A 13,272-nucleotide genomic window follows, 5' to 3' on the forward strand; every position below is an offset into this window, starting at 1 on the left:
GAGCGAGACGCACTAGCATTGAACAGGTGGAATACCACCGTTAGACCAATAAAATTAGCCCCCATTCGCACGACAGCTTTTTCAACGCGCGTTAAAAAAGCGCTTAAATCTGTCCACACTCTAAATTCGACTTAATTACCAAGGCTTAAAGTCGAAAATCCAACAACGCTTGATAAAAAGCGCTACCGCTGTCGTGTGAATACATACATGGTTTTCCATTTGTGTCATTCAAACGCTTTTTTAACGCGCGTTGAAAAAGCTGTCGTGCGAATGGGGGCTAAGTAATTAGACCATATAAGTACAGTTCGCAAAACTATTAGCTTAGTACCCCTCAGTGTTGGCCGTAATGGTTAATTCTAATTAACAATTCAAATTAACAATTAAGTGTCGAATTGAACAGGCGCGTAATGCGTTCATGAAGCTCGGACATCTTCTCTGCAACCGTTCGTTGAGGATTTCTACTAGGGTGCGGCTAGCACGGTGCTATGTTTTCTCGGTTCTTCTGTACGGAGTAGAATCGTGGACACTGACCAAGAATATGTGTAAACGCTTGGAGGCTTTCGAAATGTGGGTGTACAGAAGAATCCTGAAAATATCATGGACGGATAGAATAACTAACGAGAGAGTGCTGCAGTTAGTAAATAAAGAGGTCGAGGTTTTAAAGACCGTCAAAACACGCAAGCTACAGTACCTCGGTCATATCATGTGAAACGAGAAGTATGAACTCCTTCAACTTATTATACAAGGAAAGATCCAAGGGAAAAGATCATCCGGAAGAAGACGTAACTCATGGCTCCAAAATCTCCGAACATGGTTCAAGCAGAGCACACGCTCATTATTCCGCGCAGCTGTGTCTAAAGTTCGTATAGCCCTCATGATAGCCGACCTCCGGTAGGAGATGGCACTGGAAGAAGAAGAATTAACAATTAATCAATTGCATTAACCATTAATTCCGCAATTAATCAATTGCATTACGCATCAATTTAATTAAAGTTAGTTAGAATTGAATCTTGAGACGTTTAATTACATTGATTGTTAATCTAATTGCCTATTTAATGGCATTAAAGTTTCAAAAAATTAATTTGAATTACTCTCAATTGCATTAACGTTTAATGGAATTAAATATTTTTTTCATAAACTAATAATTAATGTTAATTTTGCTTGAAACTATTAAATGCGAATACACTCATTATTGGTGTATTTTTATTTGTCCCTGTCATATGTGAGTTGGAGACAAATGGGAAACGGGGACAAATGGGATTTATTCATTTATATGAAGCGCGAAATAAATAAAATAAATAAAATAAATAAAATAAATAAAATAAATAAAATAAATAAAATAAATAAAATAAATAAAATAAATAAAATAAATAAAATAAATAAAATAAATAAAATAAATAAAATAAATAAAATAAATAAAATAAATAAAATAAATAAAATAAATAAAATAAATAAAATAAATAAAATAAATAAAATAAATAAAATAAATAAAATAAATAAAATAAATAAAATAAATAAAATAAATAAAATAAATAAAATAAATAAAATAAATAAAATAAATAAAATAAATAAAATAAATAAAATAAATAAAATAAATAAAATAAATAAAATAAATAAAATAAATAAAATAAATAAAATAAATAAAATAAATAAAATAAATAAAATAAATAAAATAAATAAAATAAATAAAATAAATAAAATAAATAAAATAAATAAAATAAATAAAATAAATAAAATAAATAAAATAAATAAAATAAATAAAATAAATAAAATAAATAAAATAAATAAAATAAATAAAATAAATAAAATAAATAAAATAAATAAAATAAATAAAATAAATAAAATAAATAAAATAAATAAAATAAATAAAATAAATAAAATAAATAAAATAAATAAAATAAATAAAATAAATAAAATAAATAAAATAAATAAAATAAATAAAATAAATAAAATAAATAAAATAAATAAAATAAATAAAATAAATAAAATAAATAAAATAAATAAAATAAATAAAATAAATAAAATAAATAAAATAAATAAAATAAATAAAATAAATAAAATAAATAAAATAAATAAAATAAATAAAATAAATAAAATAAATAAAATAAATAAAATAAATAAAATAAATAAAATAAATAAAATAAATAAAATAAATAAAATAAATAAAATAAATAAAATAAATAAAATAAATAAAATAAATAAAATAAATAAAATAAATAAAATAAATAAAATAAATAAAATAAATAAAATAAATAAAATAAATAAAATAAATAAAATAAATAAAATAAATAAAATAAATAAAATAAATAAAATAAATAAAATAAATAAAATAAATAAAATAAATGGTGACGCGGGCCGTCTTCTTCTCTGTCGTATCGCTCTTGACAGAGCGGTCGTGGTCACGTTGAGGCGTCCGCATCGGTAGTAGAGGCGGACACAGCTCTTCGCACGATCTCCCGCCATCTCTCCCTGTTGGCAGACTGTCACGCGGGCCGTACTTTGTTAATATTTATGACTTTATGAGACATTGTCGTTTGTCACTATTACATACAAAATAGCCAAGGCGGCACTCGGGCCGCAAGTGATAGGTTCACGAGCCGCATGCGGCCCGCGGGCCGTAGGTTGCCGACCGCTGCACTAGACCTTTGATCCCTTGGACGTCTTTATAAAATTACGATATTTATTCTTGTTAATTGTTAATTATCAATCACATGTTTAATTTTCATTAAAAATTGTTTTAGTTTTTAATGGTTTGTAAAGCAATAACCATTAATTATTTTTAATTGTTAGTGGTTCGTAATAAATTAACATTAATGCAAATTGATGTTCAATGCAATTGATAATTAATTTTCCTTCAATGGTTAATGGCTAATGGCAATTAACCTTTTCAATGGTTAATTTTTAATGGTCAATTGCATTAACGTTCGGCCAACACTGGTACGTACCCCTACTACCCCTACATGCATATTTGCGTTTAGGGGTGCTAAATTAAAGGTTTATCGGACTGTACCTAATTTGTGGCATTTGGTGGATCATTTAAGTCTGGGTCTATTTGAGCCTATAATCGCCTTTTTTTCTCGCTGAATCGGGGGGCACGGCAGTGCCCCCGCCAAGTCGAGCGCGAAGCAAGCACTGCCGTACCATACCATACCATCCTTTACTGGAACCATTTCGCCGCATTTTCAGGCCCCTATTTGAGAACCTCTGGATAAGACCAGAACGCAGAAATTTTGGTCATCCAGTAAGCTATAATCACATACTTAAAATCCAAAATTTCAAGTCTGTAGGTCATTTAGTTCCGAAGTTAAGCGAAAGCAAAGTTTCGCATTTATGAAACTCACTCATGATCATCAGAATAAAACTAGTACTTCCCATAAACTCAGAGAGCTGAAATTTGGTACAGAGTTAGGGTTTAATGGCCACATAAAGGGAAAACCTAAAAATATTGCAATATCAGTCACGTTTTAAAGATCTAAGAACTGCATAAGTAAGTTTGTAATCCCATATAAATATATGATATTACAAAGTTACTGTTGCAGTTCTTACAAATAGTAGGTAAAGTAAAGGTACACTACGATGTACGATGTGAGTATGAATGAAGATATGTTTAGTTATGATATGTGTATACATAGTATGGGTATGAGTACCCGAAAAGAAGGACTGCCTACAAAAAGAGATGAGATCCCATCAAAAACATTACATGTAAAAAGGTGCAAGTCTCGCAACGCTTTCACTACAAAAAGAAGTGAAATCCCACCAAAAACATTCTGTAAAAAACTAGCCAAGTCTCGATGGAGCTGCTTGTTTATCTCTAAAAAGTAATGAAATCTAGACAAAGTCGTGCCAAGTCTAAGGTTCCTTACTGCGATTTCTTTATTATTATAGTTAATGTTGTGTGACTTGGCCGTTGAAGGGTACACAAGGGTACAAAACCAGGTGCTCCATGACACCATTGCACCAATCTGCCATTGCACCAAAAAGAAGGGTTTGTTTCAGGCTCGCCCATACATAAGTATTATTGAAATACGCAGCTTTATCAAGCCTACAATTGACTGGTTATTGAATCAACGTCTTCCAAGTGGCAATCTTCCATCGTCAATGGGTAGCGGTTCTGGCGACAGATTGGTGCAATGGTGTCATGGAGCACCTGGTTTTGTACCCTTGTGTACCCTTCAACGGCCAAGTCACACAACATTAACTATAATAATAAAGAAATCGCAGTATAAGGAACCTTAGACTTGGCACGACTTTGTCTAGATTTCATTACTTTTTAGAGATAAACAAGCAGCTCCATCGAGACTTGGCTAGTTTTTTACAGAATGTTTTTGGTGGGATATATTTGACAGTTAAGTAGGTAGTTCAATAATGCACTTGGGGCTACTTGCACCATTCACTAACCCGGGGTTAACTGGTTAAACTTGGAGTTACCATGGATACCAGTACAATTTTACACTGGGTTAACGGTTTAATTGGTTAACCTTAGGTTAGTGGGATGGTGCAAGTGAGCTCATAGTTAAAACGCAAAAAAAAATCTGCCTATATGCTTCGCCCGACAACCCTTGGCCAAACTAATATTTATGTTGCCGACTCTACTACTTGCGTATCTGCGTTGTAAACCTATAGACAACTAAGGCAGTCGTAAGCTTAATGATTATTAGCAGTAATTATGTATGCTAGCTTTACTGTCCTGCTATGCTAACATGACCACCAAAACGCGCGATAAGAGCATTGTCGAGGTCATTACTCATACCCATTATCTATATACCTTTTATATTTACACTTTCAACCAGAGTTATGCTATAGATACTTTTCCATACGCTCTTCCGATGATATTATAAAACTACTCATACATACAATACCAAAGGAGTGTGCTCCTTATTTAAATATAAATACTTCCATATTTTATTTCATTACCTACGATTACATCTGTTTTTGTGGAAAAATTTCGCATACCGTTCATCTTTGTCATACATGTTGTTAAACATAAGCTGTGTGCGGGAGCTCGTTAGAAGAGTTAGAAGGCAACCTGTACAATTTGTACAAGGTAAGCGCTTCAATTTTGGAACGCCTATAACCGATTTGTACTTATAATATCATTGGCTAGAACGAGGACCAGCACATTCTCAATGTGGTGCAATTTATTGATTGAATTGCTAATCGTTCGCTCGATAAGCGGCGCAGTGCTTGACCTTGCTCAACGTGCTGCAAGACTGCAGGAGGTCCCGGATTCGATCGAGTAATTTGCACCTTCACGGGGTACGAGGTACACAGACTGCTCAATGCTTTTTGAATTTAATTTTGTATTATAAGTAAATTGTAATTGTCTTGTTGGTGAGCGCAGTTGCTCTCACTCATTACCGAAATAGGTACATGGATTAGGCACTAAAATTATAATCGGTAGGTAGATATTCCAGTTTTAAGTGTATTAGGTAAACAGTATTAGTGGGTATACCTATAGAGTAGGGGTGAATCATGGTTGAACATATTTTTTTAATTCATTATTAAATAATGTGAGTACCTAAATTTTTATGCAGCTGACTGTACCTACAGATGACGACTAACCCTGCACCTGCCCTGCTACATCCGACTGACAATGCCGCTAACACGTCTAAAACGATATTAGTTTGCTACTACTTGGGACCAGTTACTTGTACAATTATTACTTCGTAGACGGGCCTTACGGGCACTACGAAAATAAAATGGGCCAGAAAATTGGTGCGCGCAAATGGCGTTAACACTGCACATTTCGTTGTGTTGTGATGCCCGGCGTGTTCGCTCGGCGTTATTATGAACGGGCCTATCTTTATTTATGAAATATTTGCTCGGGACTACGAGAGGTTGTCACTCACTCGATCTTAGGTCACCTGCAAAATGCACCGATTTTAGCGATGGATGAAGCAACTAACGAATATGACTTTGCAGCTTTGACGACCTTAGAAAGCGGTAGACTTTATACTACTTTATAGTTTCTTAGACTGTATAGGTCTAGGACTGTATACCAGACTGTATACCTAGTACTCATCAATTCTATGGCCAACATTAGGTATTACCAACTAAGAATATGTCAATACGAGTATCAGTATGTAGGTAACTTCACGTTCTGCGCCTATGATGACACAGCAACACGACAGGAAAGACAGCCTCCTACATTATTCACTTCATGGACGCTAACGCTACGTCTTACGTAGGCGAACAACGCGCGAAAGCGGCGCGGCGCGGCGCGGCGAAAGCGGCCGCCGCCGCGCCGCGCCGCGCCGCGCCGCCTGACATTCGCGTGCAAATCGCGCCGCACCGCGTTCGCAACGAGATCGCTTACGTAGGACACTTCTATGGGCATCAAAGGATTGATTTCGCCGCGCCGCGCCGCGCCGCGTTCGCGCGTTGTTCGCCTACGTAAGACGTAGCGTAACACGTGTAAGTATCCTACTTAATAAAATTTGAAATGGAAAACTAAACGGAAAACTTCATTAAAAATAAATTGTGTTAATTAATTGATAAAAAACATTTTTTTATTTTATTTTATCCTACCTAATTAATTGAGTCCATTTCACCGCTATTACAAGTCTGATGATAAAGCCCATTGAGATAAAGCCAATATTAAGAGAGCTGTGCCTTGTTTATCGAAAGCTGTATGGAAGTCCCTTTCTATCAAAAGCTGTCAAAAAGGGACTTCCACTTGTATTACAAGCTTTTGATAAACAGGGCACTGGTAGTTAGGATTTAAAATACTCAATTTTACTGGACAGGCCATGCCGTGCCTAAATTAAATAGTAGGTAGGTACATAGGTACAGAAATTGCACGCTATATACTTAGGGTGGTAATCCACCTTCCAATGTGTATTTTGCATCTCGCGTTTTGCTTAGTGAAAGAGTGAGACTACGCAATGCACATTGGACAGGCAGGCCATGTGGAATACCAACCTTACCTAATAACAGTTAAGCAAAAGTTACGTATTAAGTAGTAGGTATATAATTTAATGTGTATTATCGGCGAGTAGGTACCCTAATGCAAATTAATATAGGAAAAATATTCAACATTTTAGTAATAAGGACTAGCGGCTATTTTTTGTTTACACGCCATGGTTTTCTGACATGCAAACTTTATAGGTCGCTTTATAATTACAGCATGGTAGGTAGGTACCAAACAAACCCGTTAAATCTATTCCAATAATGCAGGTAGATAGTTAATTCGTAAAGTGTAACAATGCAATAGTAATACGAATATAGGTACCTACTTGTCTTGTTGCCTACTGGCGATATAAGACAAGTAACGCTACGACGGGCGCGTGGTTAATAATGGTGCTATATATACATACCTTCCTCACGAATAAATTAATTACCTGCAAGTCTGCCAACACTATTACGACATGGTGCCTGCCGTTCGATGAGTCATTGACAAAATAGAGACTACACATTGCTGTTACCCACCGACTGCAATACTCCCAGCGATAAAAAAGACACTTTTTGGAATGATGCTGGCCTTTCATTCCTTTCACGTCCCACCTTAAGTCATCCAGTGTAATCGTGAACTCACACTTCGAATACTGGTTACGGGTTTCGAGGTCTTGCAATACTGGTTTGATTGAACCCAAGGTGCGGTGGACCTCTGAGGCCCTGCCGCGAAAATCTAAATTTTCACACACCTCTGGATTATTATTTTTAGATCTATAAATTCTGCTTATTCAACAAGTCTAAGATTACCGCCGCAAGGAAAAATGTATTGGGTTTCATGACTTGTTCTATTAGTTATTACTGTTTTTGCTAGAGTATTTTACTCAAAGTTATTATAACTAACTTAGGATCAGTAGTACCCGGGTAGGTAAGTAGATTGCTAACAATCAAACACTATTCGTAACTTCCTTTTTAGGTCATACCTACCCCAGTCATATCTACTTCATACTGAAGTTAATTTATTAAAACCATAATATATGGAGCTCAATGTTAATATATTTTATAAGGATAAAACAACACTTCCCATGATTAGTACAAAATAAAATTAAATATATGGTTAGTTTTTTACATAGGTAAAATTTATTTAAAAGTACAGAACATATGAAGGACTACACACTGAATTGAGATAAAATACTTAGTACTGACTTTGAAAATGATGTAAGCCACTTTTAGTATTCACATATGAACTTATTGCATCGATTAATAATTATTTGGCAGACCAAAAGAGATTTTCCAACAGTGCAAAGGTCATTTAACCATATATTATTATTATATAAGTGAAATTTGGAATAGAAGCTGTAAGAAAATCTGCAATTAGACTAGCCACTACACCTTATATACCGAAACATTATGGCTAAGAAACTTTAATATGTGATGTTCCAGCATACAAGTTCAGCTGCATGCAGGCAACGAGGGGCCAGCATACACCCAAATATAAATTAAATTTAAGTAATAGTTCATAGATAGTAATTTTAGTATATTTTGTACAATAAAATACAATTAAGTACAACTTGTAGCAAAGATATTAAAGAGAGTAATATTTATCTCAAGTGTTAAAGCTGCAACAGCGTGTGTGTACGCACGAGGCATATTTACACAGCACACACGCACGGCAACGACACACCATGTGCTGCACACTATAGTACATAATTATTTTTATTACTTAAATAGAATATAAAGACACGCCCAAAGCCGAGAACTTCTCTGCTTACTTTACATATTTCAATGCATGATTAGCCAATGAACATGCCTGTACTCCACTAGCGGATCGCTATTAAATAATACACTGATCATCGCTTAATATCACAGCTAATTATGCTTTGAAAATTATAGACATGTCTAATTTTCACTAATGTAGATAACAATGTAGAGTATAAGTAGATAATCTGAATAAATTTACATTACAATATCATGTCTTTTTCATATGAAAAATTTAAAATTACATTACCAAAAATTAAACAGTGCAGCGCATTATAAATAAATGTGCATTCCTTAATATTTAATTGACTAAATAAATTTGTTGCCTGCAGATCTGACATACTTTAAATATCGAGAGGTAATATCTTAAGAGAAATTTTAATTTCAACTATTGAAAAAAAGTTAAATCCAAATTTAAAAATATTTTGTATCTATTACAATTCCCTTCAAATCCACCTAGTATTATGAATGTGAAATATTATCATTCCAAAAGCTGAGTCTCCTTCACACATATTTCACTACCACTATAATGTGGATCAAAAAGTAAGGATCGAAGAGAAGATGGCGCTAACACTTCACGAGTGTGCATTGCTGTTTACATGAGGTTTCTTGTCCTGAGGATCAGGTGTGCGCTGCCCGTCACGCCTTGGGGGCATGCGCTCATTGATGGCATCCAAGCCCTTAGCTTCAGCAAATGAAGTGATTTTGTGGTTGGGAGAGAAGCCTTGCAGAGCATTCTTGAGAGATGTCTTACCACCTGAGAGAGCACCCAGAGGCAGAGCTCCAGTGGGGGTGAGTCCCTTGAGCTGCAAAACAGATTCACTCTCCTCACGAAGCACAGAGAACACATGTGCCATTTTTCCAATGGCACGGATTTTATTGCGGATGACTTCTTTTCTGAGATTAGCTTCCTCCAACGCATCCTCACCCTCAGTCATTAGCTCATCATCTGAACAAATGTTAAGGACGTTGACCAGCATCTCTGTCACTTTCTCACCCACAAATGGAAGAGACCAGGTGAAAACATCCATGAAGTTGGGCAGCCAGTAGGGGTGGGGAGAGCAGTTGAATTGTCTGATGTTCATCACATTGTTCTCATACTTGAGGACAGCAGCCTTGTTGTTGTAGACATCCAGGTAGTTTGGAGCGGAGAAAATAGTAATAAGACTTGGGAAACCAGTGGTTTGACTTTTACGATACATTCGGTACCCAGCATCTTGAGCTTCATGGGCGCGAATGATAGACAACAAGTTGTTCCTTTGCAGGAAATCACAGCATGCTGCATAGCTATAGAAATATGAACAACCTCTGACAGAGTTGTGCGAGAAATGTTCTGCATTTTTTTCATTACCAAAGTCCTCAAGGGGATCAGACCACAGTAGATCACACATAGCTCCAAATGCAGGCGGTTCTTTGAATCTATCTAGTTTACGGATATCATCTAAGTTGTTAATTTCCGGGGAGAGCCCTCCATGCACACATAGGAACTGCTGGTTCATGAGAGCAGCTAGTGGTAAGCAATCAAATGCATCCATGCAAGCATCATACACTTTCTCAGAATACTTGATCTTACATTCCTGTTTGAAGGTAAAATATTCTGTCAAATGTCGGCATTCATGGTTGCCGCGTAATAAGAATAACGTCTTCGGATAACACAACTTCAAAGCCCAGAGGTAAAGAACACATTCTATACTGAAATAACCTCGGTCGACATAATCGCCTAAGAATAAATACTTGGTGCAAGAGGGAGAGCCTCCCACCTCGAACAATTTCATCAAATCATAAAACTGGCCGTGGACGTCTCCGCACACAGTCACCGGTGAATCAATCTCGATCATCGTTTTCTCAGATCGTAATAGGGTGGCACCATCTTGAATGATTCGTAAAGCTGCATTTTCCTCGATTCGACCTTCTAAGATAAAATGTTGCTTCAGTACATCTGGCAGAGGCTGTCCAGTTTTCTCATCGAATACTTCCGATACAGTGAGCTTGTGGCTTGGAGGGAAAGCAACACTTTGGATCATACGCTGCGTAGTCGACACTTTATCATTGCTCCCGGACATATTTGTCACATAAAAAACACTAGGTCTAATCCATACACGCCACTATTTTCAAAATGGCAGAGTAGATATAATACTAAAACAGAATCCCGATTTCACGACAGAGAAACTACTGCGCACTGGAAAACAATGCGCAAACATCTGGCGAGTGGTCAATAAAATAAACAGGGATATCGAGCGCGTTTTATTACTTTTGAAAATATCATTAAATAGTAACACTGAGTTTTTATGAAACAGTTGCCAGTACGACTATACCGTAATCTAATTTAGGACAATTTAATATCATAAAAATAAAACTATTATCTAAAATCCAGACATTACTGAAATAATATTTCTGGCCGCTTCTTTTATATGGCAAGAAAAATTAGATTTACGAGATCCTAAAATAACTTGCAAAATCATAGTCGTTTATTCGTTTAATAATCTATGATAATTTTAATCGCCGACAAGATAATGTAGGTAGGTTAAGTAGTAGCTAGCTAAAATTTTACTCTCATTCGTTATCTATACATTTAATTTTCCCCGAGTTGCTCGCAATGATACTAGCTGTTGTCTAAGATTAGATTAGATTTCCTCGAGGTATCTCCCAGCCACCCTGGTACGGCAACGGCGGCAAGTCAAACAAATGATTAGGTAACTTTTTACCCGTATCCGCCGTTTATGCGATTTTTGGTGATACTGAAAAATAATTCTACTATAAATGACTAAATTCTAATTAGCAAACATGAGAAAATTATGTAAAATAAATTACGGTCAAATCTTTTTCCAATTTTATTATTCGCGAAATAAAGATGAGGCATGCGGCTACATTTTATGTTGCTAGTGTAAAATAACTAGGCGGAGTCGAATCGATGATATTAAATACTTTCGATTCGATTCGATATTTTCACAGCCAACGAGTATTTATTGTATTTCATTTCAAGATTCGAATTTTTATATTGTACCTCGAACACATCGTTGTTTTTTTGTTAAAAGGGTACTTTATATCGTCAATTTTTGACCACTGTTTACTGGCCACCTCATATGTATTAAAAATTAATTCTATACACCTATAAACAGAATTCATTTTAGTATAACTGGCCACCCTTCAATGACCTTATACTATTTAAAATGAATTGTGTTTAAGGGTAAATAAAATTCATTTTTAGTTTTTAGTATAAGGTGGCCAGTAATTGACGAATTACTCTAGTTGTTAAACTGCAATAATAGGTAATGTGGTTTTACAAGGGGGCGAAGTTGTTGTTTAACCGCGTTAAAGCGAAAGATTACAAAATTGAACCACGAGCGTAGCGAGCGGTTCGAGGAGTGCATGAATAACTGGATCAGGCATGAGGGGTGGGAGGAAATGATCGAACGGGATAGTCTTATTTATGTATCTCTCAGTAAGAGTAGCAGCGAAAGCGCTATTATAAACATTGACGTCTTGTCTGGCCTTGTCTACATATAAACTAAGTCAACTGTCCCGGGTTCAAATCCTGGTTTACTCATTTGGTTATGTGTGGGGGGGGGGGGCATGGATATTTGATGCAACGCAACAGAAGCCTCTTTGAGTTTACTGTGGGGCTTAGTCAATTTGTGTAATACCTAATGTCATGCCATAGCCACCACCACCCAGGTTTCATAGTCGAGGATAGTTCTTACCTACCTGTTATCACATTCACTGCCAAGAACACGTATGTGTGTTCGTTTTGTACTGGAAACGTGGCGCCCCGCTCGCACGTGAGTGTAAATCTGTGGTGCGGAGTCCCCTAATGCCTGTTTCCATGCGTGCTAAACCTCAGGGACGCAGTTATGCGATATTACTATCTCATCTACCGCATAGCGTCCATTGAGGCTTATCGAGGGTTACCACGAAACCAGGCATAATGGCTTAGGTACTGCCTGTTGCTACATTTTTTTAATCAAGGGGCCACAAACAAAGTAGATAGGTACCTACCCTATATACTAGTAAAAAGAGAATCATTATAGGTAGGTAGATAATAGTAGTTACCAAAGATCCTGTAAGTATGTAAAGATCTTACTTAAAATAGTTTCTTCTGATAAATATCAAGTAATGAAGTTGCTTGTACGCATCACTGTTTTATTATCCACTAAAAAGATAGCCAGTAAGAATAAGAATGTCCTAAAATATTTATTTATTTATTTATTTAGTATTTATTTTTATTTCAATCTGTATAGGATAAAAATCGAAATAAGTAAGTATCTTTGGTGTAAAACATTGTAGTCATCCTAGCTGAAAATAATGGCTTCAGGATGCAGGATGTTATCCTGTTGTGGCGTCGGCATAATATAAAATATATACAGGGCGTCCCACGGCTATGCCACATGGAGGGAAAGTACCCTAAATATTGTAGATGGAACATTTTACTGAAAGAAGACATTATTTTAATTTTAAAAACAATTTAAACTGCATTCATAGATTTTTGAATAATTACATGGTTGAACCGGGAATCGAACCCGCCGCACGAGAAAAAAAATCATCCTGTAGCTTTATCATACCGATCGAAAGGCTTGATCATAAGGATTCTTTTTTGCTAAATAACATAGTGTCGGAAATAAAAGG

The 13,272-nt window shown here is 35.5% G+C and overlaps 1 protein-coding gene across 1 annotated transcript; it reads right to left on the reverse strand.

Moving 5' to 3' along the window:
- Positions 1–7,927: 7,927 nt before the first annotated feature.
- Positions 7,928–10,931, reverse strand: LOC134665205 (serine/threonine-protein phosphatase 2B catalytic subunit 3-like). The gene has a single exon (XM_063522073.1). It carries the CDS (start codon positions 10,710–10,712, stop codon positions 9,225–9,227), a length of 1,488 nt encoding a protein of 495 aa, XP_063378143.1. The 5' UTR covers positions 10,713–10,931; the 3' UTR covers positions 7,928–9,224.
- Between the last annotated feature and the right edge of the window lie 2,341 nt (positions 10,932–13,272).

This window comes from Cydia fagiglandana, chromosome 6 (genome assembly GCF_963556715.1).
Source record: "Cydia fagiglandana chromosome 6, ilCydFagi1.1, whole genome shotgun sequence".
In the NCBI taxonomy this organism is placed as follows: Eukaryota; Metazoa; Arthropoda; class Insecta; order Lepidoptera; family Tortricidae; genus Cydia; species Cydia fagiglandana.